Source organism: Ascidia mentula, chromosome 3 (genome assembly GCF_947561715.1).
Source record: "Ascidia mentula chromosome 3, kaAscMent1.1, whole genome shotgun sequence".
Lineage (NCBI taxonomy): Eukaryota > Metazoa > Chordata > Ascidiacea > Phlebobranchia > Ascidiidae > Ascidia > Ascidia mentula.
Window position 1 is genome coordinate 1,082,103 of NC_138568.1, and position 27,063 is coordinate 1,109,165.

The following is a 27,063-nucleotide window of genomic DNA, read 5'->3' on the forward strand; positions in this document are numbered from 1 at the left end:
AAGATTTCAAAAGATGTTGCGTGCATGTTTACACTAAAATGTAAACAAAAGTTTTTGTTTTACTACAAATTTGTTAATTTTTATTACAAAAGTAGATAACGAATTTGTAGCAGTGTAGTGTTTGTGCATCGTTTCGTGTACGCGTTCACCAGAAGGCCAATATTCCTTATTTTAAAATAGAAAGTCTTTGTGTTTCAAAATATCGAAATTGTGTTCAATTTGCGAACTGCAACAATAATAATAATAAGTTTGGTTGCTTGCACGCGAAATTAAAAAGAAAGATGGCGACAGCAATGTACTTGGAGCAATACCTTGATAGTAAGTCATTAATTTGGTCTATATAAAATCAACTTCAATTCTACTGCATGCATTTCAAATACGTCTTTGTTACGTTAGGTTTGGAAACTCTTCCTTTTGAGTTGCAACGAAATTTTCAACTTATGAGACAGTTAGACCAACGTTCAGAAAATCTGAAGGTGAGTTTATTTGTTTTTGCTTACTCGTATTTCTACCGAGGATTTCTGGGCTGTACTTCCAAACATTTGTCTTGATTTGTATTTAATAGTACATAAATTTGGTGTGATTGGTGTCTATGGATCTCTGAAACGTAGCCCTTAGACACCTGTGGTCGGAGAGGTCGTGAATGGAAAGAATGACAAATTTTCGGATTTTTATTGGCAAAAAAAACTATATATACATTATAGGTCACTTTGCACAAAATCTGCATTGTAATTAACATTTGTTAAAAAATTTCTTAGGCAAATCCTGAACTTTCCAATCTGGCATGGGGTATTAATGTACAAAACTGTCTGTTTGTTGGCAGGTGGAAATTGACAAGATGACAGAGGAATATGTGATAGAAGCAAAAAACTTGCCACCCAATGAACGTGTTAAAAGAATAAAACAAATACAGGAGTCGTATGCAAAATGTCGCGAATTTGCTGACGATAAAGTTCAGTTAGCAATGCAGACATATGAAATGGTATATTTTGTAGGTTTGTTCATAAATAGTTGGCTAAGATCTGGTGTTTAATATGCAGGTTGACAAACATATTCGAAGACTTGATTCCGATTTAGCGAGATTTGAAGCCGATCTGAAAGAGAAATCAATTCAAGATGCAACTGGAACATCGAAGGTGACATTACAATGCTAGACTTATTGTCATTGCTATGGTAAGTCTGATTTACAATCATGTTGTTATTTAGGTTGATGTTGAAGCAACAGACAAAAAGCGTCGCAAGAAAGGTAGAATTGTTTCAGACGACGAAAATAAAAGTGCTCGAAAGCGTCAGAAGACCGGTAACTAAACATATTCATTATAGTAGTGTAAAAAACAAAATGTGTATGTTGAGTTATATAAAGAGTTACAACCAAATTTTGAAAAATTACTAGTAAGCTAGGTATTGTACACAACTTGCATTTCATGTGAAACATTTATTTTTAGCGACTGAAGTTCACTTGCCCACTCCACTTGCTGCAGCGTATCAACAATCAGATGTGTTGGACATGCCTGTGGACCCGAATGAACCCACATATTGTTTTTGCCATCAAGTTTCATACGGTGAAATGATTGGCTGCGATAATCCTGATGTAAGTAGTGGCTACATTTGTAAATATTCGGATTATATTTTAGTAATTTAATTAAATCCCTTTTAATTAAGTTGTTGCATGTCAAAAACAGGGACAAAATTTAGGTATAGGAACAGTATGACTGCCAATTGTGGTTGGATACAAAATATAGATCAACAAATAATTTTTTTATTCTCCTCGGCAAAGATTGATTTACACTAAGGTGCTAGCTATGAAACAGTAAACTAGAGTCATAGTGTAGTCAGATAAGTGTTGTTGTAATTGTATTCAATTGCTATTTACTATACTTTTTCTGTTGTATTTCTATTATATTTGAGCCATATGAATCACACATGTCATTGTAACCTTATTTTTTGTTTTTAGTGCCCAATCGAATGGTTTCATTTTGGTTGTGTTGGCCTTACTTCCAAACCAAAAGGAAAATGGTTTTGTAAAAACTGCCGGGAAGACAGGGAACGAAAGAAAAAATAAGTTGAACAAACACCATGCTTTTGTCTTTGTTATGTACTTAAGTCGTCAAAATCTACCAGTGTGATATGGAGTAACATGCTGAATTAAATGTTTTGATGTACAAATGCTTCCAAAACATCCTGAGAGCGTGCTGCTTTTTACATTTTTTGGCATGTATTTTTCTACATCGTACATGTGCTTTTTATTGCAATGATTTAAAATTAATTTGAACTGCATTTTGAGCAGAACATCCTAAATTGGTTTGAGGTGTGTAGAATTTTCAACAAGATTTTACGTGCTGTTGTATTTGTTTTTTATTCACCGCCAGTACTACATTATAAATATGCTGCTATGCGTTACAGTTGAAACTTGATGTGTGTATTGCTGATCGCACCTTTTTCAATACACAATTGACGAAGTTTGTGGGGTTTTGGAACTCCTGAACATTGGACACATTCACAAAACTTGTTGCAGTTAATGAACATAGTTTTATTGATTTTGCGAAAAGGTAAATTAATGGCTTTAGACAAAGATAAGTTGAGTTGAACAATGAAACACCAAAATGATCTCTTAAAAAATGACTTTTACAACTGTTAAATTGGTAATAACGCATCTTCTAGGTAATATTGTAATGTAAAAAACTACAGACACTGAATACAATAATTTGTATGAAAGTGTTTTTGAACACAAGATAAAATGCAATAAAAATATGTAACAATGATTATCACTGCAATATAACATGATAGATTACAAAAAACATATGGGATATCATTCCCCCAAGCAAGTGCTACCATTTACAACTGAAACTTTGTTTAAAAACAAAACAGGCACAAAGGTTTAAACAAGAGAAATTCAATAACACTACACAATTTTCTCTCCAGTAAGCATTTACAGTTGAATAAAACAATTACATCGAAACTAAGACTAACACAAGTGCTTGGTGCAAACTGATTGCATGCCGATACCAAAGTCACAAAAATAATTGGCACTGAATTTATACAAAGAACTTAAAAGGTAAGCGGTTACTGTTCCCTGGGACCTGGCTTATTTCGACGAAAAATTGCCACAGCAAATCATCATAAATACGTCACTCCGTTTTTGTAATTTCCTATTTCTGGTTTATTTTCAGTTTGTCCCCTGGTCCCGCTCTCATTGTCGTCATCCCAATGACGTGTCAGTTCGTTGACGTAAGCTCTGCCGTTAAGCCGAACTGAACCACGCTCGGTTCCGTTATTGTCGCCATCGCCGCGTTTGCTTCGTCGCTTGGGGGCGCCCTTTAACGATGCCTGGCCGCTTAGCGACCTCACGTGGCCGTTCGACCGTACAGAACTACGTTCGAATGTATAGAGAATGAATAATTTGGCTAAAATGGATTAGATTTTGTCATGACAGAAAATCCAATTTCCAAAAATTAACCGTGACGACAGCATTAGGGTTATTTAAATAAACTTTTTGAGTAACCTTTGTTCACACGTCAAGAAACAGCAACAATCCACTCACCCGTTCTTGTGTTTGTGGGAATTTTGATGTGTTGTATGTTGGTCGTCAGGTTGTGATACGGGGGGCATTTGAAAGGTGGAAGAATGGACTGGAGTTCTCACATACTGATTCTCAGGACATTCCACGAATTCTGCATCAAGCGCGTCCTCCTTCGACACCGCGTTCGTCCTGTGTTGTAATTATGTGTGGGAAATAAAGGCTTCGCCATTTGATAACCTTCATGGTTTTAGTGTTGCTATTTCATTTCTTGCGTTTCATTCACGTAAAAACAAAAGATATGATTTTGTCATTTCTTGTTCTACCATTAGGTATCTGAGATTGTCAAGCAAGGACCTGAGCAGTGGCACGATCCTGACAATCATGCGTATAAATGAAACATTACTGCGTTGTCTTGTTCTATCACGTTTACATTATAAGGATATAAACACAACTGCCCCGTTTTTTTAATTTGCTGGGAAAATATTGGGAATTATGCGAGCAACGAGAACAGGGACACGGAAATAATTAACAAACCATTCAACAGGATAATAAAAATAATTTCGGTTTAAGTACTAGAAACCAACTAACCCTGACTTTTCCAGCATGTTTACAGACGTGCGGTTTTACAGAGGAAAATAAAACCGGCTGTTACATAACAAACACTTACCTTTCTGCAGTTTTCCCTAAAACAGAATCAGCGAGAAAACCAAGTTGAGCATAGTTGATGTTTTGGGAGGTGGGCGTTTTGGGGATGACGAGCTGCAAAGACAATTATCGTTACTAAGTGAGGGAAGTTTCAACATTGATTCAAGTTGGGATATTTTTGTATTTAAACGTCGAATAATCCGCGTCAATAACGCATTTGTAACCAATCGAGGATTTTCAACTTAAATGAGAAAACAAGTGTTTGGAAAATGTAGATTCACCTCCACATCACTGGCTGAAGTTGCGCTGGAACGACGGATGAAGTTGTTCGTATACGGAGTCGAAACCGACTCTAACTGGAATGAACCGGTTTCGTAGGACGGACTGCTGAAACTCACAGCAGCATACCCGTTGTGAGCATGCGCAGTTTCGTCTAAAACCAAAAAATTGCAGTCGGTAAAAATCAACGATACAGATGCGCAGACGAAACGGAGAGGCTTATAACGTATACATGTGGGCGCTCACACAGTCGGCAGAGCAGCGGTTCGTCGTCAAACATGCTCCAGCCCTCCCAGACCCAAACGTACCGCAAATCAAATCAACATCTATTTTAGCGATGGTTGCCCACAACACGGAAACCCAACCTCGCGCCCAAGTTTACTCAAAACGCCCAAAAGTGGACCGGGCCGGATTGTGACGTCACAGATTAGCGCGGTCGGCGGAGAACGAAATGTTTGGGGATGAATTTTCGCGCTCGTTAGAAGGTCTCGTTGCCTAGTGACGGATTTAAAAGGGAACGGGGGAGGGCGTAATTGGAAAGGACGACACTCGGTCGAAATTCCTGCGTGCGCCTAATTTGGCTTCGGCGTCCGACGGTAAACAGCCCCATGTTGTGACGTCACATACCAATGCACTATGGCGTCACAATAACAGTTCGCTTGAATTGTAAATCCTGGCAAAACGCTTAAACACTTTAAACCCAAAACCATTTAAACACCACATAGGCATGTTACTAAGTGGTATTTTAACCTTTCTTTCTTACATTATCAGTTACGTCATACAACATAATAGTGACGTCATATTACTTGACAGTGGTACCATAACCTCGCGTATCAACATCTTACCTTCGTCAAACGCGAACGCGCGGTTGTCGAAGTATTGCACGGGGCGGGTTTCGAACACAGAATCTTCTGCATTCGGCGACATCGTCGAGTAATTTAACGAGTTGTTCGCGGCGACGGGGGTTTCCCCGTTCGAGTTGTCTTGAGCTGACAAGTCGATCTGAATAAACGACAAATGTTGACGCACATTTTCCAGGGATTTTTTAGGCACGGTATTTTTCCCACCTTGCAGTTTTGCAGGGTTTGTAAAACTTCTTGAAACGCGGGACGTTCGGCTGGTTCCATACTCCAACACTTCATCATTATCGCGTACCTTTGTCACAAACAAATCAAGTTTGTTGGCAAAAGAAACAGAAAAAGTCCTGCATTTAGCGTTGTTCATACTTGAAACGTATCGAAAATAAGAAAGGCGGCCAAAACAGCTTAAAAACCGCCTCAAACTAAAGACGCTCATTCACAAGCATAGTCAATAATGTGAAACTTTCAGAAGTTGGTTTCCGAAAGCTTCACATTACTTATTAACATAAATTGGTGTCGCTGATAGAATGGCAATGCCTATAAGAGGGATATATTCTGGCAAAATTAAGGAATCAGTCATTCACAAGTTAGGACAAATCTGAGAAACAAAAACGCTTGGATTTTCTGACACGTCGCCCTTCAAAATAACTCACAGGACATCGGGGCAATTGCTCGGTCTCTCCAACCTTCCACCGTCTTTGACGAAATGGATCACCTCCAAGTTGTTGAATGCGGGGTAAGGTTGTTGCCCGAACGTCATCACCTCCCACAGCAAGACTCCGAACGCCCTAGGAACAATAATAACCCCGTGTTATGTTGTGCACTCCAGACCTTTTCAATTCGTCACGTCTGAAACTGCTGTCGTTGCATATTTTTTTGAGGAATCAACTTACGCAAGATAAAAGCAGACATGCATAATCAGACCAAACTAAAATAAGAACAAGATCCCATTCTTGCATTGCTGGAAATTGGTGCAGAATAATCGATTTTATGTTTTGTTCGAAACATCACAACATCAGCCACTGAATTTTCGCGACATGCCAGCCTTAATCATTGCTAGAGAAAATCTGCCCCTCCCCAATTAGCGCAACCCATTATCGCCCTCTCCCCCCTAGGGGCCCGGAGGGGTGTGCATGTGGTCACGCTTGGTTGAGATCGCCGTGTCGTCACGGGTTCTTGACTCGTGGAGTCGAGTTACCAAACAACTCGAGTAAATGACTCGTTCTGTCATCGCGCAGTTCGATCGCCGTTTCAAACAATGGATTCGAATTTGGTTCCAGCGCACGCAACTTCCATTGATCATTACCAGGCTGAGAAGCGCCTTCTGATCTTGATTTATGTTTTACTCGGCTGCAAGACGCAGGTTGGGGGTTCAAACCCCACCAACAGATCCCTCGTGCTTTCCAGAGGTTTTATTTCCTTTTAAATTATTTTATTTTGCGGTGTACAAATTAATACGCTATAAGTGCAGCGTTTACCAAAATTTAAATTAATATGAAGCAGATATCTGGTTTCAATACTGGTGCTCTAAGATTTTGGGCAACAAACGCATGAGAACAGTCCAAACAGAACAAAAAACACCACGACAATCTTGGTGAAAAACGTCAACGTTTACTTGACGGGTCTGACGTTAAAATGGTGTCTTTTCAACTTAAATAACCTTGCAGAACGGACATGAAAGTTTGGGAAACACTGCTATGGTTTGTGCGTCGATGTTCAAAATATTGGCGAAAGTCGGTACGGGGCATTGTTTAGTTTGCGATATTTTCAACGCAATTTAAGTATAGCTTCATAGGATAGGCCATTTTGTATCTTTATTTCCTTTGAACCGTTTTCTTGTCAGTTAAGTCAGTTCATATTGAAAACCCATTAGGGAAGAGTTCATCACCTTCAAACCCCAAACCTTCAAAGTTTTCCGGCATTTTAAAACCGTTTTTTCTTCTGAAGTGCTTCAGATTTTGTAACCTGCCACACCCAGGACCAAATCAGGAAAAAAGCTTCTGTCAAGAGCTTGTTAAAAAGCAGGTTAAAATTTGAAAGGAGCAATTGCAGCATTAGAAGCCCCCGAACGCGAAATGTCAACTCTGGTTTCTTGTGAGTGGCGAGGTCATTCCAGGCGTTGGCATGCGTTCCTAAGTGTGGCCATACGTCTTCCAAAGGGGTTGGAGTTTTCATAATAAAAGTGGTTCGCACGCTATCTGCGACCAGGTGGCATTTTTTGGATGTCTGGTGTCCACCTGTGGTCAGGAAAGCACTCACCCCTCACAAACCGCTCATGGAAAACACTTTAGGGTCAAACTTAAACGTCCACCACTGGCGGAGTTACTGTGCATGCAAGCATATTACTTGGGGAATATCAACGCACAGTTATTCGTCTCATAGAGTTTGAAATTATTGCACCTTTCAATAGGTTTAACAAACTTTGAACAAAACTTTGAATGATATTGGTTTGTAAACAAAGGAGTCTGAGCATCAGATGCGACCGCAAATTTCTTTCCGATTTCACGTCTTGGAATTCCACAAACAATTCAAAATAATGACAAGCCAATAAAAATGTTAAAGGCGCCAAAAGTCTGACAAATCATCCACGGGCTGATGATATTTACACGGAGCGAGAAGTGACAACAATAGGATTGTAAACAAAACACGACCGTTTCGACGTTAACTTGCTCGATGCGCAACAACTCCATCAAGGTATTCACTAAAAACCCTGTGTTATGTCGCCGAGAGAGTCAACGCGCGACCCTTCGCCACGGATTAAAAGCACCCCGCCCTAACCTGTGCACGCAAGTCAATTGATCCGAGGCGGCGCAGTTACATTAACGCTTCCCGACGCTACGTCACCGGCAAGTCAAGTGCGCATGCGCGAAGATGAGAGGAATTGATGACGTGAGGACTGGCTCAGACAGCAAAGTCCGCTTATGTTAGTTTACATCAGGGTAACTTGACCTTTTCGTCCTGAAATGTTGACAATTGTTGATGGATTGTCCTCAGAATTTAAAATGTTACCTAACAGCTCTTTCTGTGAAAAGTAACTGAGAACGTATTTTGTTTTTTTCCGCATTTTAAAAACATGATTTGGAATAAAAACAATAATCAATTTCTTCAACACGATCAAAAAAACATGGCGAATTAGTGCTTAGTTTTTAATTGTCTTTATTTAAATAAATTGCAGAAATATGTATAAAAATTAGCATTAATTTGAGATTTGTTTAAAAGAAAATCTTGCAGGACCAAATTACCGCGTCGAAATTCTATCTATTTTTTCTACTGATTTTTCGGAATCGCTGAAAAATATTTCTTCACATTCTTGTCAATTAAATTTACCAACATTTTCCGACTACATATTCTGACATGGCTAAAATTCTGGTACAAATATTTGGGAGGAAAACAAAATGGCGCCGTGACTGCAGTGTTCGCAGATAGTTAAGCGTATATAATAAGAAAGTCGCAAAGTTTTATATCAATCTGCTTAACTCGCATGATAATGTGTGTGTGGAAAAATATCCACTTTTGATAAAAATATTTGTAATTGGTCAAATTGTTTGCGAAAGGGTTTAATGTGATGAAAGCAAAAAATGGGCAAAATCCAACATAACTCATTTTCCCATTTACATAACCGCCCCCCAATATACGTATCCGCATGTGGAAGGAAAAGACTTTGTCCAAAATGGCAGGTAATTGAGCAAAAGAACATTAAACGGAAACTGGGTCGTTACATTTGTTTGATGTCGGGATTCTGAGGTGCGCCGATTTGATGTTCGTCCGATGCTCTCAAAACTCTTAAGTTGGCAACGGATCGTGTCAAGTCTGTTTCCTGATCTCAGTGATTTTACTTGATACTTCGGTTGGTGGATGTTTTTGCTTCTACCGTTTCGCCACGTATTTTTTTGGTCGTGAATCAAGTCTTTCCGTTTGACGATTTTGGTTCATTGCATTTTCCCGTTTCCTCAAATCTAATTTCCGTGAAACTTGAAACCCACATCCCGCTTATTTAATTTTAAGCGAAGATTAACATCTTTACAACAACTGAACAATTCATATCCTTTGCTTTGCAAATTGTAAAGAACGTGATTTACCGCAACATCAGATTCTAACATTACAAACAAAGCATTCGTTTTCAACACTAAATTGGCCTGGTATTACAAGCTTGTATAGGGATACATAATTCGCCATATAGGCATCGTCAGTCCATGTGAAGGAAATACTTATTTATTAAAACATTGTATTAACGGTTACAATAATTTTTAAACTGTGCAGTAATCTTTTTGTTTAAAGATCTTTAAATGAAGTATGGTCGGTGTAAACCTCACCGCATAATTCTCAACAGCAAACATCAATTCCATTGTGTGTAAATGGCAAAAAAACGATACATGGGAAAGTAACGTGTTACCTTTGTCATGTGGGAACATTAGGTACATAGTCAGTGTACTCGTGTACCGACCGCACATTCGTCTGTCAACAAATATGTTAATGAAAAAGCTCGGCTTTGTGCGTCTCCCCACCCTACGACTTGACCCTTGACCCGACTTTCGCGGAACCATTGTTATGTCACGCCCGATCGGCGCCATTTACAACAATTCGGTTTTCGCGAGGAACGCTCGAAGTTTTCGGGAAAGCATTGGGATTTTGGAATGAGATTGTTTAAAGAACGAGCTCTGGTTGTTTGGAGTTTTTGGAGCTTTCGAAGGCTCGAAATTAAGAGCAGGCAATTTGTCTCAAGTGGGGACGACGAGGTTGACAAAAAACAATTTGTGACGACGTTGGATTTTTTTGCTTCTTGAGAAACAGCGAATACAAAAGTACTTCGGGGAATCATTTGAAATCCGGTCAATTTAACTGGAAATAATAGCTTTTGAATATTTGTACTTTTCAACACTTTGTTTCACAACCACTGTCTACAAAACGTATAAATTTGTAAGGGGAAAGAAAGTACTATACATGAAAATAAACAATGCCAAATGAATAAAACTATCTGGAAATTCAAGCAAACAACGACCTCCAGAGCAAACCCATGGATTACCGAATAGTCCAATTTGCCCGTCAGTAAAACGCTCTACGGGAAGGTGTAATGTTACCGACAACACAGATCAACGCATTCTCAACATTCCCCCTGTACTGGACACTGGAAGTGGTCACTCAACCCCCACCCCCACGTCACATACCAATCACTCCCCAGGTGATTACCCCATTAAACCCGCGTGACAACGGGGGCCACTTATCGCCCCCTCGGACCCCTGCTGTGGTCATTTGAGACATCGGGGCCCCTTTCCGGCCCGCTAAAATGACTCGGCCGACTTTGGAAGAAAAGGAAAATTACTTTTCTGGCGTTTGGAATTCTCAGGGTCGGGGAATTTCTTAAAGGAAAACCGAACAGTAAAACTTTCTTATGAATAAACAACAAAAAGGTTGCGAAAAATTTTTGCTATAAAACATTCCACAGTTTCAGGCTGTCATGTAATTTGTTTCTCGCAATTTTCAAGTCTTTTAACGACAATATTTCTCGATGTCCACGTCCATTACAAAAAAATTAACACGTTCCTTTAACAAGCGATGTCGTCACCATTAGAACAGTTTTGTGTGGAGGAATTTGCAAAGGAGTTCCCACCTGACCAAACAACGCGTCGTTTCCTCTTGAGACATGCGGATAATTTTACAGGAACGTTCGTTAACGAGTGTCATTACCTGGAGTTGTAAATCGCTGCTTGGGAAATTGTACAAGTTGAATGCTGGAAGGTTGGATAACTTGTATGCTTACGTATCCACTCTTTGTTTTTACAATTTGTTTTTAAGAATAATATCTTGCATAAATTAAAAAACATTACTAGAATAAATCGGTGTATAATTTTTTTTAAATGTATTCTTATTGAAGTTATACAATAGTCACGAGCCAATAAATTGATGTTAATTTTTTGAAAGATAATACATCGGTTTTATTTCCTACAAATTATATTCCTAAAAAAGTGATTCCGAAAAACAAAGGTTAATGGGGATCAGGGAAGTTTTCAAAGACATCAGGCTCTAAAAACAACATTTCCTTGCTCTGAACAACTACGTAAAGTTAACCCCAAATAACCTTTCGAAAAGACAAAAAAATTGCCTGGACGTTTGTGCCATCACAAACCGTCATAAAAAAATATAACATAACAATGAAATGAAAATACAAGGAAACACTCGAGACAGCTATAACTGAAATTTCACAAACCAATGAATAACTCACCAGACATCACTTTGAACTGTGTAGATCTTCAACGTAAGGTTCTCTGGCGCCATCCAGCGTACGGGAAGAAGTCCTTCGCCTTCCTTGTGATAATAATCGTGCCGGTAGATGTCGCGCGCGAGCCCGAAGTCACCGATTTTAACGACTCGGCTATTGGTTCGGAAAGCCTTCGTTGACACGAGACAGTTGCGAGCCGCCAGGTCCCTGGAATGTGGTTTAAAACCCCGTTAGTCTGTGACTTAATTGACGAGAAGGCGAATAGAATATCCAGCGATTTCTAAAGGGTTTCACCGAACACCAGGGTTTTATAACAAAATACGAAGGATTCCATGAGCTACTTTTTGGTTTAAGCAAATGCTGATGAACATGTCCCTCAAAACTTTGGGGTTCCTGGGTAGCTTAAATGACCTAAAGGTTTCCGTGCAGAGAAAAATTGGTGAAACAATGCCCTGGTCTTAAAAAATATATTTTTAACGAAATCAAAGAAAACGACAAAAATGTGCCGTTGATATGCGAAGAAGTGAAGCTATGCAACACAATGTACAGAGAAATAAAGGATATTCTACTTTCCACAATAAACCTAGATCTGCAAATATCCATCACAACACCCTCGATCGATTTTCTGCTTGGTATTTGGGTCCAGTTCAGCCAACAGTGCGCCCCATTTAAAAACATACCTGTGTATAAAATGTTGGGTTTCCAAGTACTGACACCCAGCGGCCAGATCAAGACAAATATCCAGTAAGTCCAACATCTCGAGTTTTGCCGAAAGAATCTGGAAAAAATTTAAACATTTTCTCAACATGTTTTGCCAAACAAACATGTTGTTTTAGATACGAAGTCACACTTTTAATAAGGAGACTCCGTTTTTAATTGAATATCTGTTGTGTTCTTAAACAATCGAAAATGAAATTTTCAATAAACTTAACCCAAACAATTAGTCAAAAAACTTTCAGTAAACACGATCTTTAACTGGAGTGAAAATAATTTAATGATTCGCCAAGCAATATTGTCGGCGACCAAATCAATAAACCAACTACGACACAACTTACCTGGGTTGGTCGAGCTTGCCTCAGATATTTGAGCAAATCCCCACCTTCCATCAGTTCTAGGATTAGAAGGTGAGGTTCGTTATCAAGACAAACTCCCAGTAGGGAGATGATATTCGGATGATCGAACAAACTAGAACAAAAATTACCAATGTTAAGAATGTTGCTTTCCATTTAGGACCTTTAGTCAGGCGGTCCATTGATGGTGGGTGCTGTTGAAAATACCGTTGAAATTGTACCAACATATTAGGGAGAATTTTGTGGAAAATTGAATCACATAAAATTTTCCCATTCGTGATGGTTGAAACAAATAACACTTTTTACAATACGACTCCAGTCCTATGGGGTTTGTTGCTTATATTAATGTAACAAGTACAAGAGAGTCATGTTGAGACATTGCTACAATACAAAATGTTTGAAATGTGGTAGAAAATAATAAACCCAACTTCAAATTCAAGAACTCACCTCATGAAATAGGCCTCCATCAGGAATTCGCATTTCTCGCTGTCGCTCGCTCCGTCCTTTAACGTTTTCACTGCGACCGGATATTCTATACCCGCCTCCCCACCTTTTACGTCGATCGCAATTCCTTTGTAGACCTGAAACAAAACGTACAGGTGAAATATAACAGTGAAGTTAGGTGCTGGTTCATACTTCCAACCGACAAATGGAGATTCTGGTCGGTTAAACATCACAAAACCCACAAATTCACAACAAAATACGAAAACTGTCACCCTTGATGGTAGATATGTCAACGAGATACAATATAACTTGGTGCAGCGGTACTCAAACTGTGCTAAGTCCTGGTGTATATAAGTTATGCATGAAACATGTCTGCGTTCTTTTGTAACTTTTACAAGCTACGTGACAAATACATTTCGCTTTAGGGCGAATAATTCCCAGAATAGATTGACAAGAATCCATCAAAGGATGTTGAAATAAGAAATCAAACGACAGCTTTTGTAACACAACACCCTCCTTACCTCCCCGAAAGCTCCACTGCCCAGAAGAATATCCAGAGCGAGCTTGTCACGTGGAAAGAGTGGGAGTTTCTTCATGTAATCGTCGGGCAAGTTGATTCTACCTTCATTGTTGGCAGCGGCCATCGCCAAACTTGTCATGTGACGTATCTGTGCCAATTCCATGTCCATACCGTAGTTGATGTGGATTGTAGCAATTTCGCCTGGAAGCTGTTTTCTGAAACGTTTGCGTCGACGACGAATGCTGCATTTGTAACCTGCGCAACAGCTTGAATGAATAGATGATTTTTAAGAAGTAGTTTCTACGACAACAAGCAGCCGTGTATTTTTGTCTGTGAGTTTGAAACTCAAAGTCAGGGTTACCGGAAATTAACCACGCTGTTTTTTATGTTGAAATCTTAGAAATTTCACCACATAGCAATCCAGAGTTGTTACAACGTTAGCAGAAAAAATAGTTAACTGGTACGAGAGAAAAGGTGTACGGACTTCCCAAGGAGGCAAGACATCACAAAGCAGAATAAACCAACACACATACATCTCACATAATAGAAATCATAAACTCACAGACAAATGCCAGTATGACGATCATCACGAAGAATGCGGTTCCAACAGACGAACCAATAACAATCCACTTGTATCTGCTGTCTGCCAATCAAACATGGTTTAGGAGAAGATGTGCAAGAATATGGTATAAAATCTGAATCATAAACAGATATGATGAAAACATTTGAGCAATTCGATTGTTGTTACACTTTTACTGGCAATAAAATCATTCTGTCACGTTTTATTGGCAAGTTTGTTGCATATAGTATGATTAAAAACCGCCCAAAAATCCATTAAAAAACATAAATTTTCAAAAAGTTTTAAGGAGAAATTAATCTCACTGTCGACTGGCAGGGTGAACTGATAAGGTGACGTCACCGCGCTCGAGTCTCCTCTTCCAGCTCCGTTGACCGCGTACACCTGGTGACGATAAAGAGCACACTTGAAATATGCCGGTAATTGATGTCACAGCTAAGCTACTTTCAAAACGGTAAATCCTTCGTCACATTAAGAAAGGTACTTACCCTAAACTCGTACCACTCATCCTGGGTGAGATTGGTGATCACCCACCTCCTCTCTGCTCGCACGTTCACCACAGTAGCAGTTCTCCACCTCCCGAACAAGTCCCTGTGGTGGTCCGGAGCAGAGCGGTTTCTGAAATATAAAAAAAACCTGTCTTTTAAAAACGACGAGGTGAGAGAGAGAGAGAGAGAGAGAGAGAGAGAGAGAGAAAGAGAGAGAGAGAAAGAGAGTTGTATCTGTCCAAATACTGGGTTTTTTTCAGAAGAATGTTTACACAGTAGAGCAAAGCAGCCAGGGGGTCCCTGTTTTGTCAAAGAAGTCTTTATTATTTTAAACAATTTGGAGTTTGCGGAACAAATAAATGTGTTCTAGTATCATGGCCGGCGACATTGCCATGCAAGAAATTAAATTCAACTCCATCCCAACAATGCAACCGTCCTGAAACTGACCTGGTCTCAATGACGTATTCGATGATGTCATGCTGGGAGTCACCTTGCAAGAGCGGTGTATCCCAACACAAAACCCCATCCGGTGTTTCCCCTTTTATGGTGACGTTGGTGGGTGAGTTAGGGGGGCCTTTGAGAGTGTCAGCTTCAACTTGGGCCGACGATTCCGCTACGCGACCGCTAACGTATCTGTGACGTCACAAAGATCGCTTTAATGGATTATTGGGAGCATCACACTTTACACGAACGATTTCGAACAGTTTTCCGTTAAAAAACAGGGTAAAATTCATAGTCAGCCAAAATATTTCGACCACAACATACGTGACTCTCGACTTTAAAATGTAACTCGTGTCGGCGATGAGGTCTGTTATCGTCTCATTGGTCGCACTGCCATCTAGTGGTAGACTCTCTATCCACTGATTTCTTTCCGATCTCTGCATGGAAACAACGCAGTCACCAAACAGCGCTGACGTTGCGGTAAAAATGTTTTGCTTGTGAATTGCATGCTTTGACTATTTCTATACTGGTATCGAATACGAAGCCAAACCGTGTCGCTACACAAATTATCACACACTTACTTGTGACCACAAAACCACGATAGACGAAACTTGTCCATGCCCATAGGGATCCCAAGTCACCGTAATAGTGTCGCTTGTGACGTCAACAATGCTCAGTGGTTTGGGGGCGTCAAATGGCGGGCAAGTTATATTGGATGAACTGTAGAGACCGTGAGAAGACGGACAATCAACGGGGATTACCCTAACCTGTGAGCGGTTTAACAATGATTTGTAACCAAGAGTTGGAAAAAACTTCTAATGGATTAAAAGTATCAGAAAATTCCGGAATGATTTGAATTTACAGGAAAAAATACATCGTTTTCTTGTACTTGGTAAGTTTTTTTTTGAAATAAATAATTCACTGAATTATATTTAGGTTTCTTGTAAATATTTGGGTTACACCAGCCATTGGGTTCTTATCGTAACAGCGTAGCTGGCTTACTTTTAGCGCTGGATAAATATATCTTATTTGCAAGCATGAAAAAGGTAAATCTGGTTTTCATTTTACCACAAGAGACAATGGTCTTCCAAATTACATGAAACTAAAGAACACGAACAAAGGAAGTCATGTAGGTTTTTGTTAACTAGTTGAGGAGCTTATGGGTGAAACAATCAGTGAAATACTAAACGTTTCAATTAAACAACTCTCCCCAACAACAATCAAAACAGATAACGTGGCAAGCAGTAATTATATAAATAACTAATGAGAATTAAGCCAAAACAAATCATGAAACTTATGAAAACACTCTGGTTTTGAGGAAAAGGAAGTATTTAACAAGGTGCCATATCACAAACAAAATCTTGCAAAGCAAAATAAACTTTATGGGAGAATTTCTCAGAAAGCTTTTGCCCCGAAGGCATTGTGATGAGCAGTTGAACATGAGACTTAAATTTCAAATATTTCACTGACATAACTAACCCCCTATTTTATGGAAATAAATAAAGCCATTTTGAAAAAGTAAACTCCTTAAAAAATGTTAAAATGGTAGTGTATGCATAATACATGTACATGATATATTGTTGTACCTCATAATAAAGTGTTTTCTGTGTTGATTTGGTAAAACGTAAAAATCCAGATGGGATTTGATGCAACCCATCAGCATCCAACACTTGATATTGAACATGTGCGGTGTTGAGTGTTGTAGGAACCTCCCACACTATCCAGACTTGATTAAAAGACTGAGGCAGACATTGAACATTGCTGGGTTTGGAGGAAACTGAAGCAAACGCAATACAGTTTTTGGTCTAACATTTTGAACACATTAGTTTCTAGCCAATGGTTTACTTTTGCCCGCTAAAATGTGTTTGAAGACTTACAAAATGATTACACCCAAAGTTTGGTGGTATGGTTCTTCCAATTTCAAAAAAATGTTACTTTTGCTAAGTAAATTAGTTTGCACACTTGTACATGTCAATGCAAACAATGATTTATTACTGGTTCATACAAACTTGGTCCAAAAATTTATACACATTTTGTAATACTATGAAGTACAATATATTATTGATATAACATGTAAAGAGGATACCATACCTCCACATGTTGTGTTCACAACCAATTGTTCTGATAGAGAGAACATTCTGGAATGTTGAAAGAGACGGTGTGCTGTAATTTGAACTTGATACCTCGTGCTCGGTAAAAGATTACTCAAATTTGCAGGAGAGTCACTGACTATTTCCTAAATATAGAAAGTATTAAATTACTTTATTCAAATCTTGACTTTAAATATTTCAAATTTTTGTTTACATTTTCTGTGCAATCAGTGCTACCAAAACAGCCAGAGGTTGTAAACTGCTGATGGAAAGTGGAGTACGACACTTGTGAAATATTGACATTCTCATATAATGAGCACTGTTTCAATGAGGATGTAGCAGTGTTGATGATAGATGAAATATTAAGGGAAACACTGCTACCACTGATTTCGTTAACAACAGGATGAGGAAGTGGAGTGTGAAAAAGATTACAAACTGCATCTGATAAAAAACAAATAAATTTTAAAAAAGTAATCATTTACAAGCATACACATTTATGTGGGTGATTAGCATAGCATGGGTTATTACAGGGGTTGGAGACCCATGGCATAGTGATTATTATCCACCTTGGTGTTCTTTATTAATTCCTGTAATGTTTCTCCATGTTAAGGGATGGCTTTGATTTGTCAAAGTAACCAAAAACTGCCCATCAGCACTCAGCCAGTTTAATCCATTCTGGTTTGCTAAAAGGCTATTGACTGAAAAAGACAACAAGCATTGTAATGAAATGCCTAAAAACACAAACACTAAGTGCCACTATACCTGTTTCATTTGTATCTAGAAGTTTTCTACATGTGCATGTGTTAGTCCAGTTTATAAACCAAATGTTCATTCCATTGCAAACATATATTCCAGATGGAAAACCACCAACTAAAAACATAATTTTATGTAACTACTCGCGCACCTACCACACAAATTTGGTCAAATAATTCACTCCTACCACTTTGAAAAAGGTCAAGAGCACAAGTAGTACCACTTAAGGCAGTCCGACATCGTCTTGACTGGCAGTGTGATACTTTTGCCACTACCGATGTGTCTGTTGTTCTTTTGTAACGCTGTATGTTGATGAACCTGTGGTGAAGCAAAACATGCCAAAGTAACATAAAACATTGTGGATTTGCGACATGCAGTGCAATTGTGATTCACTTTAATTGAAACTAAAAATGAACATTTTTATCAGGCTACTGTGCAGTAACTGTTTAAAACCAAATTTAGCATGTGTTCATGGTTTAAACTAACTAAGTAAATGAAATACTTGTACAGCAACTGGAATCAGTCATGCTTACATGCAAACATAAAGTCGCAAACAAAAAATCTGACACTTACAACAAAATTGGGTGAAGGTTCGGAACAGACCCAAGCAGTCGATCAAACATGCAGATGAATAGAAAAATACAAAATAATAATGATTGAAAAAGTGCAAACTAAATACCTTGTGACTCAGAATCTAAACCCACATCTATTGATATAACATTTGTTTTTTATTCACGAACTACACTGACTACAAAGACCTAACAATACTGCTTAATTTATCACACTTTGAAAGTGAAGAAGTGTAAAAACAGTAAAATATACCATTATCAGTTGCTTTGGAAATCCAGTCATTTTGTTTGCAGTTGCTAAAAATAAATTTATATTTTGAAAAGGTAAATAAAAAATCACAAAACTATTTTAGACTTACCGATATGACTATGCACCACAGCCATGTAGAATATAACACAAAACAAGTAGACAACGCACTGAGACATCCCAGGTTTGCATTGAGACATCCCACCACAATATCTCACATATCATGCATGTTGTTTTTTCATATTACTAACAAACTTTCAACAAAATTATGTATTATGATGACTCTCATAGCTTGAAAAACCTGGCTAATAAAACGACGCTATAAAAGTTAGCCGCAGTTTTCAAATATATGAGAAAAGCATATTCAGAGGCAGTAATGGTAATTTCCACAGTCACGTTTCGAAAAGGTTTAATTTTCATCCGGAAAGTCCCGTGTTTCTGACACGAATCAAAATGTGCACGCACCTAAGGTTACTATGGTTTACTACATATTTCTGTTCGACACGCATGATTGGCTACTGCAATGTAAACAAAAGCGAAATAAATAACCAAGGGCAATTTCACTTTAAATTGTGCCATATTGCCCAAATATGCTGCGACCCTGTAGCATTTGTTATGCTCTGTAACAAAATCATTTGTTACATGGTACCTCACTGTTCTTCGTATTTCATTTCATGGGTGCCAATATATATTATTTCATTTACGTGGTAGTTCACATTTGAAAAATAAATTGTTTTGTTAGGTGTATTAAAATAAAACACCTGTAAAATATATTGTTGCATACAAAAGGTTTGGGCGGACATTAATGTTTTTTTGACAAAATTTCTTTCCTTGGTTGGCGGATGAGGGAACATACCTTATTATTAATGGATGCGATCAACGTATTTTATTCGGAGTAATGTTCAAAGAGTGCCGCAGGCGAAGGTGTGAATCATAATCACGGGCAAATTACATGTTTATATTTTGGATAATTACGATGAAATGTTTCAGTTGTTTTTGTTTCTAGGTCACTGTTAAAGGCCGAGAATATTGTTGCCACAACAAACATTTCGTTACATTGCAGTTTAGCTACGAGTTTGTGCAAATTAGCAAATATGACTGAAAAATCCGCCCCAGAAAAAAAGACTGTGATTAAAAATGTGGACATGTGTGACGAGATGCAACAGGACGCCATTGATTGCGCACAACTGGCCATGGAGAAGTTCAACATTGAGAAGGATATAGCCGCGTACATTAAGAAGGACTTTGATAAGAAACACAATCCCACATGGCATTGTATCTGTGGTCGAAATTTTGGTAGCTACGTCACACATGAAACACGCCACTTCATATATTTCTACATTGGACAAATTGCAGTCTTGCTTTTTAAATCTGGCTAGAAAGTGCGAAAACTTATTGCATACAAATTATATGTACATGGATTGCAAAGCTTAATGGTGTCGCATGTTTTTGATGCTTGATATAAGATCATGGAATTTTTATTATTATTGTTTGTGTAACTTTTGTTGAAAGAGATTATGTGTGTTATTGTTTTGGAATTGAGTGCAACCAACCACTATGGTTTAGTATTGTTTGTTTTAACTTTTATTAGTTGTTTCAAAGTGCAATGTATTACTAGACTGCTATACACATTTAAAGTCTATTTATATATATTTCACAATCACAGAAAACAAATCTTTTCCCAAGTCACTGGTGCAGTACCATTTAAATCGCAAAAAAACAACTCTTTACCAATATTCTGTATCATATCTGTGCTTGCCATGCCTGTTTGCCATCTATGCGTGAATGTTAATTACCTTGAGTGTGCGAGGAGATTATATTGCCCTATGTTAGTTTCTACACTACTTATGCATTGTGTCTCAGGTTCCTACACAAAGTGATTTTGTCCCATTTCCTATCACAATCTAACATTAAAATAATTGTGTTATCAGTAGTTTGTTGAATAATGTTTTAATCAAGTTTAAACTTCTTCATCATATAAAAAAAGACGTCTTTGCACTACTTTGTAACATGCAAGCACTGGGTATCTTATAAACAGTACTGACAAATGCTTGTGGTCAATATCGCCTTTTATTGTGCATGCATTTATATACAGGTGTGAAGCTATATCCAGGCTCGTGGTGATCATGCAATAAAAGAGTGAAATCATGTGGGTTCTGAATATACAGGGTAGGCAGGGCTAACCCCAACTCCAGCCATGCACTAACCTTGTTCCAAATTTATGTGAATGATATAAAATGTTTGCCCATTGGAAAATTGTTGATGTGCATTAATTATCCAGTTAGTTGCATTTTGAGCAGGGAGGTAATATTGCTTGTGTATTTAGTGGCAACTACTGATGTATGTTATTTGTACCCGTTTTATGTGATACAAATTTGTTGGAGCTGAAACCATAATTCAAGTGCATTCGTTCTACAAGGAAATTTCTATACCACTTACTGTCAACACTGGAGGCAGTTTTGGTCGCGTTTCAATACCAGCATAAACCAGGCAAGACTGATAGAAAAATGCTCAAACAATTTTAAATATTAACGAACATAAGCGTTTATAAGAATTGCGTGCTGCATGACAAATTTTAAAAAAGTTGAAAAATAAACCATAAGTGAAACACAAATTCCATTGCATTGGAGCGTGCAACAAACAACACATTTTCTCTTGGGCCCTCAAAAAGCATAGGCAACGACCCGCATGCGACTTAATATGCGCGTATAAATAATAATGAGGGTTCAGGTGGATGTCCGTCGAAAGGTAATTCGTCTCATGTTGTTTCAGAAATATTCAGTTCTCGTTTAGATACGTGTGAATGCAGAGCTAGCCTAGCAATATACAACAAAAGAAATAGTGCGTTATAACGTTAGAATTGGTAGTTTAGTTTGAGATAAATTGATGTCACAAAAAAATGGGTCAAAACTTGTGAAATCAAACGTGAGTTAGGTTAATCAGCAGTTCCATGCTTCGATCAGCTATAACAACCCTCTAACGTATTCCTAAATAATTGAATGGAAATTGTGTGACCTTGCTTACGAAAGGCGTCAGGCCCTTACGTCGCACCTCTGCTGCGACTTTCTAAGCAGACAAAATGTTTAGGTTAAGTTCCATAATGTACCATTAAGTACGTCAAACACGTGTGCAAAAATATTCAACGTTTTAGTTCCATGAACGATTTCAAACCAAAGAATTCCTCAAACAGAATACAAAAAGGCAAAATAATATAACCACAAAGGATAGGGGTTTACTTATGCTTTCATAGACAAACATGCTTTACAGCTGTTCGGCTTTTAACGTAGTGACTTATTGATATTGCGCTGAGACATACAAGTTACGATTGCGGTACGGGTTATTGGTGTTGATAGTCATTACAGACCTTTTGAATGTTTTGTTTGATGCTGCTCCATATGCATCCTTCGTTCCGTCTGCGTTCTAGATGTGTGATGAATTAACTAGTGAAACATGCGTGGTGCTGCAAGTGATTGTTGACTTTTTGTTATTTGACCTATGTCGTGGCAGGATCGTCGCAACGCAATATGACAAGCACGTAGCAGATTGATATTAAGTTGGAAAATTGTATATTTTTGAATTAAATATCAGGGATGCACCGAAAGTTCGGTTTGCCGAATTTATTCGGCCGCATGCAACACTGATACGCAAAGTTTAGTACAGGCTAGAATCATTGTTCAAACTGTACTAGTGTGTTTTATTTGTTAATTATCATCGAAATCAACATTAAGCAGTTGGTACAGCATTCTTTAAGTGCCTATAAAAGGCTGTATGATAGGATCAGATCCATTCAAGCACATGTTTTGTTTAAATTTATTGCGTTTTTAAAGAGATGGATACCAAAATTAGTTTCGGTTTATTCAGCCGAATCTATTCGCAACTTTTGCCTCACTATTTAAATATCGCATTTGTCATAAATGGCTCATCCGTTAACTTTCTTTACATCATCCATGTTGTGATTTAAAAAATCCCCTCATAGGAATTTATGCGTGGTTCACTTAACTGGCGCGAAACGAAGTGTAAGGTGAAGATAGGTACGTACAATAGTACACTAGACCCTATTTTTCATATAGCATATACTCTAAAGCAATGGAAAGTCATTTGCTGGAATTTCGTGTCGAAAAAGACATTTTACTTGGGGAGAGTTTTGGTGAGTAATTAACGAGAGATAATAAACACTATCTTGAATGGAAACACCCATGATAATAATCTGCAGACTAACTTTAGCTTCGCCTATGTTGTAATGCAATTATGCGGCTTTTACAAATATTTTATTTTGAGCGGCGTATCAGTAAATTTTTGCAAAACTTATAAATCCTATTTTTCCAGTATATGCTCTGCTCGTAACTAGGAATTTTCATTGTTATCCACTCCTTCCCCAGTCTGCAGAATATGGCAGTTCCCGACGAGATCTTGGGCTTGCAAGACTAAATCTTTTCCCCTTAGCCCGCGTGCAGCAAAAACGATTAAACGCCTCTCTTTTAATTGTTTTATGTTTAGACATTCACATGCCAAAAAAAAGGCGTGCAGTCAAAAAAATTTGGCGTGCAAACAAAAAAAGTTTAAGAAAATCTTGCGCGTGCAGCTGCCATACTCTGCAGACTGGCTCCTTCCCAAAAAAACTGTTACACTACAACCTGTTACATTATTATAAAACACAATAACATTTGCTGTTCATGCATTACCAATGCAATCTATGATTATACAGTATTCCTTACATTACAAACTTTCTAATCTGGACTATATAGACCGTAACTAGTGTATGTGTCAAAAGTGAATAATTCTTTATTGTCATATTTCAAAATTTTTATTGTTGAAATGTGTCTAGATACTTTCTTGACGAATTTGGCTGAAACATTCACATCAAGTTTTGGTGAAACAGCAACCTTGATCACCAAACAAAGTTTTCCTAATGCAGAACATCACTTAATGATTCTGGCTGTATTTCGAACACATTCTTTACGGTAAATAGTCAGATCCAGATTCAGGCAATCGTTTTACAGTTAAAATAGTTGTTTTTGATGAATATTTCAGTACAATTATGGTACATGGAACATGTGATGGCCTGCTTACTATCGATGTGCATTCTTTGGCAGAAAATACAGCCATTTCAGAAGAGGTTACAAGCTAGTGATTAGTCGTTGCTATTATTCTCACATGTGCTGTTTAATATTTAAGGAAATTGATCAACTTCGAAAAAACATTGAAAATACCGAGGGGTTTGTAAAACGAAAAACTAAGAATTTTGACAGGTTAGAATTATTTAATTACACTGTCATAGATTTAATAGCATTGTTGCAACAAGTTTGTAGAGTTTTACTGGCTTGGGAGAAAAATACTTTCTTTGCAAACTAAAAGCAAATTATTTTTTTTGAATAAATTTGTTTTTTCACATATTAAATAAATAACATACTGCATTATTCCACAAAATATCACAGTCCGATATCCAGTTATATATGCTAACGTGTAAAGCAAGGTTTGGTCTTATTTTCCAGCCTTCCACCTATTAAAAGAGGAAAACCATTTAGTGCTTATGACCGACTGAGCTTCGGACCTTTTGTTGAGTATGATTTTGATGAACTTGTTTTTGATAAGGACTCCCCATATCAAAATGTCAGAATCTTGCATTCAAAAATGTTTGGAAACTGTCTTGTGTTGGACAATGACATGAGTAAGAATAAGCATAAATACTAATTAAATTGCTTGTTAAAAGCACTGCTGAGTTGTGTACGTTTTTCATTTTTAAATACTCGTTCAGGTTTTATGAATTGCAGAGTTTTGTGTAAACTTCAAAACTTTTGTAGAAACGTTATTATTTTTTAGCACTCAAGTGCCAACGCCGAAATATTTTAAACTCTCATTGCTTTTATGGAAAGCATTTGTTTAATTGTTGCATTTTGCATGTATATAATATGGTTCTTACATTTTATACAATGCAATAATCTGAGTTTCTCTGTTAATTGTATGATTACTTTTTTGTGCGATTAATGAAACAATGTTTTCTTCAGATTTGTCAGAGAGCGACATTGAATATACAATTGCAATTACTGGAGATGGTAAAGAAGATTATGAGGGCAAAGATGTCTTGGTGCTGGGTGGCGGTGATGGAGGAATTCTAAACTATTTGAGGCACAAGTAAGCACCATTCAAACTTTCTACATATACGTTTGTATTTTTATTAAGTTTTGTTGACTATTTGTAAAAATAATTTGACAGGCGGGCTAATATTTTATGTGGGAATAAATTGGACAAAGAGTGTTTACACCAGTTAGTAAACTTTACAGTGAGTAATGGTAAAACTGAAAGCAAAAGAAGTGCCAGACCATGTTATAGCTCTAAATTAAATATTGCATTGATGGTTGTATAGTGGGTGGCGCTTCTCGGTCGTCCCTTCCAATTAAAATAGGTTTATTATTTCAAGCCTTGTGAATCCAAACAGCATATGTTGCAGAGTTAGCATTGCATTAGGCTCGAAAAAATTCACATTAAATAGAATAAGATAAATGACCAAACGCCAGAATGCAACGCAGGCAGCCCAGAGCAGAGGAAATAATTTACTGGCACTTTTCACATGGAAAACAGAATTTGCTCGTTAATGATTATGTCGTTGCAGTATCCTCTGTAAGATTGTGTTTTGTTTTTTACTGCAGAGGTCCACGCATGGTAACAATGATCGACATCGACCGAGTTGTAATCGATGCAGCTAAAGTGCATTTGCGTGGAATATGCGGAGATGCAATGGACCAAGAGGAAGGTGAAAACTATAAGGTAAGTTTATGAAGATTTTAATGAAATTGATAGTAGTACATTAGTACCTTATTGTGATATGTATGGATGGAAAGTATATGTTTGCAGGTATTTTCCAATAGCAAAACATTTTTCCAACAAAAAAACTTTATTTTTTAGTTAAAGTTAGGGTTGTGGAGTCCACAACAAAATATTTAAGTTCTCCATTTGCTTTAAAGCGGCGGTAACTTTAGGCATATATTCAGAAACCTTGCATGCTATTTATTAGATTCAATTAAAAATATTTTTTTGCAACATTCTATTATCAGATTATTGTGGACGACTGTGTCAAGCACCTTGTAAAGTTTTCTCAATCTGATCGAAAGTTTGATTATGTCATCAACGATTTGACAGCAATTCCCATCAGCAAAGAACCTGTCGGGTCAAACTGGGACTTCCTGAGGCTCATCTTAAATTTGTCACTGGATGTGTTGAAGGATGATGGCAAATACTTCACACAGGTAAAAGTTTTTAAATAGTACTTTCTGCCTAATTGTTCAGATCAGTAACATTTAAATATCTGCAACTTCATTGTCATATCACATTTGGTTTTCCTTGCACGATTCTTATATAAACAGAGGCAAACTTTGATTTATTTTATTTAATCAGGGAAATGGATCTTTGAACTTGGAAAGTTTGGAAATGTATGAAAATGTGTTGAGAAGTCTAAAAACCAAAGTTGGCTTCAGCAAAAATAATGTTCCAGTTCCATCTTACATGGAAACGTATCCTTTCTACATACTTTCATTTAAGAGTTTGCAAAGGGATAAATGAAGGCCGTAAATGGTTTATTTGGTAACAAATGTTCTTGTTTTGCACATAATATTGCATTTTGGTAGAATTCAAAATATTTTCCTTGACCTTAATGATAAGATGGATGTTTTACACCTTGTGGAAAAGCAAAACCTAAGTAAGGAATGAGCTTTTAACGCAACGAAGCATTTTTAAACGTCGTTTGATTGTGTTTTGAGACAGAAAAACCACAATATTTTAGTGTACTTTCCTTCTGATGACAATTATCTGTTCATCTTTTTGTTCAGCATTGGATAAAAGCCTGTTTCTTAAAACCCATAAAAAAATAATAGTTTTTTTTTAATTAAAAGATCATGACCGAATATACCAACAATGTGTCTGTTTGAATCTGGAAACATAAACAATGCAACGAAAAACTTTCTTTTCAATTCAATCATAAAAACATTATCCCATTGTTAGTTGGAAATCAATCATATTATAATGTCAACCATTGTTTTGGTGCTTTGGTTGCTACTAAACACGTTTTCGTTATCACCCATTCATGCAAAAAACTTGTATTTACTAATTCAATATTATTTTACCAATAAACAGACAGCAAACTTATACTGGTTCTTGATGATTGTTAGTCACCAGAGTAACCAGTCAACCTTCTGCTTTTGAACACAAACTTAAATTAAAAGTTTATTACAGAAATGAAAGTGAAACGAAAGAAACGAACATGTGAGAAGGAGAAAACATGATTGTTTTGTTGTCACTAAATTTAAAACAAGATTTTGTTTGTATGCAATTACTTCAACAGTACTTGGC

General features: G+C 37.4%; 3 protein-coding genes across 4 annotated transcripts; 2 read left to right on the forward strand and 1 right to left on the reverse strand.

Annotated features, from left to right (window-relative positions):
- Positions 1 to 213: 213 nt before the first annotated feature.
- LOC145893779 (inhibitor of growth protein 4-like) lies at positions 214 to 2,493 on the forward strand. Its single transcript, XM_082982116.1, has 7 exons — positions 214 to 318; positions 397 to 476; positions 824 to 982; positions 1,041 to 1,136; positions 1,207 to 1,300; positions 1,446 to 1,591; positions 1,955 to 2,493. The coding sequence occupies exons 1-7, from the start codon at positions 282 to 284 to the stop codon at positions 2,060 to 2,062; spliced, it is 720 nt and encodes a 239-aa protein (XP_082838242.1). The 5' UTR covers positions 214 to 281; the 3' UTR covers positions 2,063 to 2,493.
- Positions 2,494 to 2,517: 24 nt separating this feature from the next.
- LOC145893778 (proto-oncogene tyrosine-protein kinase ROS-like) lies at positions 2,518 to 19,018 on the reverse strand. 2 transcript variants are annotated; one of them, XM_082982114.1, is made up of 26 exons: positions 18,833 to 19,018; positions 18,727 to 18,770; positions 18,092 to 18,206; positions 17,914 to 18,021; positions 17,718 to 17,849; positions 17,366 to 17,592; positions 17,153 to 17,297; positions 16,648 to 16,838; positions 15,643 to 15,828; positions 15,386 to 15,498; positions 15,068 to 15,253; positions 14,621 to 14,750; positions 14,438 to 14,516; positions 14,118 to 14,198; positions 13,557 to 13,810; positions 13,039 to 13,172; positions 12,577 to 12,706; positions 12,202 to 12,299; positions 11,525 to 11,728; positions 5,958 to 6,092; positions 5,512 to 5,599; positions 5,290 to 5,446; positions 4,447 to 4,598; positions 4,188 to 4,279; positions 3,542 to 3,709; positions 2,518 to 3,370 (listed from the first exon to the last, which is right to left on the reverse strand). In XM_082982114.1, exons 1-26 carry the CDS (start codon positions 18,918 to 18,920, stop codon positions 3,118 to 3,120), a joined length of 3,690 nt encoding a protein of 1,229 aa, XP_082838240.1. In that variant the 5' UTR covers positions 18,921 to 19,018; the 3' UTR covers positions 2,518 to 3,117. The 2 variants fall into 2 exon arrangements, with proteins under 2 accessions (XP_082838240.1, XP_082838241.1); XM_082982115.1 differs by lacking the exons at positions 18,727 to 18,770; positions 18,833 to 19,018 and adding an exon at positions 18,478 to 18,635 and having other exon boundaries at positions 18,092 to 18,222.
- Positions 19,019 to 22,725: 3,707 nt separating this feature from the next.
- LOC145894420 (spermine synthase-like) lies at positions 22,726 to 26,859 on the forward strand. Its single transcript, XM_082983007.1, has 10 exons — positions 22,726 to 22,867; positions 23,546 to 23,681; positions 23,752 to 23,836; positions 23,896 to 23,969; positions 24,213 to 24,388; positions 24,726 to 24,852; positions 25,368 to 25,485; positions 25,773 to 25,964; positions 26,113 to 26,228; positions 26,377 to 26,859. The coding sequence occupies exons 1-10, from the start codon at positions 22,807 to 22,809 to the stop codon at positions 26,411 to 26,413; spliced, it is 1,122 nt and encodes a 373-aa protein (XP_082839133.1). The 5' UTR covers positions 22,726 to 22,806; the 3' UTR covers positions 26,414 to 26,859.
- Positions 26,860 to 27,063: the final 204 nt, after the last annotated feature.

Bases quoted from the DNA above. Each gene is read 5' to 3' on its own strand.
- LOC145893779 (XM_082982116.1), top strand. From the start codon at position 282: ATGGCGACAGCAATGTACTTGGAGCAATACCTTGATA. The intron at 319-396 runs GTAAGTCATTAA...TTGTTACGTTAG, and splicing joins CTTGGAGCAATACCTTGATA to GTTTGGAAACTCTTCCTTTT. The intron at 1,301-1,445 runs GTAACTAAACAT...ATTTATTTTTAG, and splicing joins TCGAAAGCGTCAGAAGACCG to CGACTGAAGTTCACTTGCCC.
- LOC145893778 (XM_082982114.1), bottom strand. From the start codon at position 18,920: ATGTCTCAATGCAAACCTGGGATGTCTCAGTGCGTTGTCTACTTGTTT. The intron at 13,811-14,117 runs GTGAGTTTATGA...GCTGTTGCGCAG, and splicing joins CGTCATACTGGCATTTGTCT to GTTACAAATGCAGCATTCGT. The intron at 13,173-13,556 runs GTAAGGAGGGTG...GTTTTGTTTCAG, and splicing joins GCAGTGGAGCTTTCGGGGAG to GTCTACAAAGGAATTGCGAT.
- LOC145894420 (XM_082983007.1), top strand. From the start codon at position 22,807: ATGGAAAGTCATTTGCTGGAATTTCGTGTCGAAAAAGACATTTTACTT. The intron at 23,970-24,212 runs GTTAGAATTATT...CTTATTTTCCAG, and splicing joins AAAACTAAGAATTTTGACAG to CCTTCCACCTATTAAAAGAG. The intron at 24,853-25,367 runs GTAAGCACCATT...TTTTTACTGCAG, and splicing joins CTAAACTATTTGAGGCACAA to AGGTCCACGCATGGTAACAA.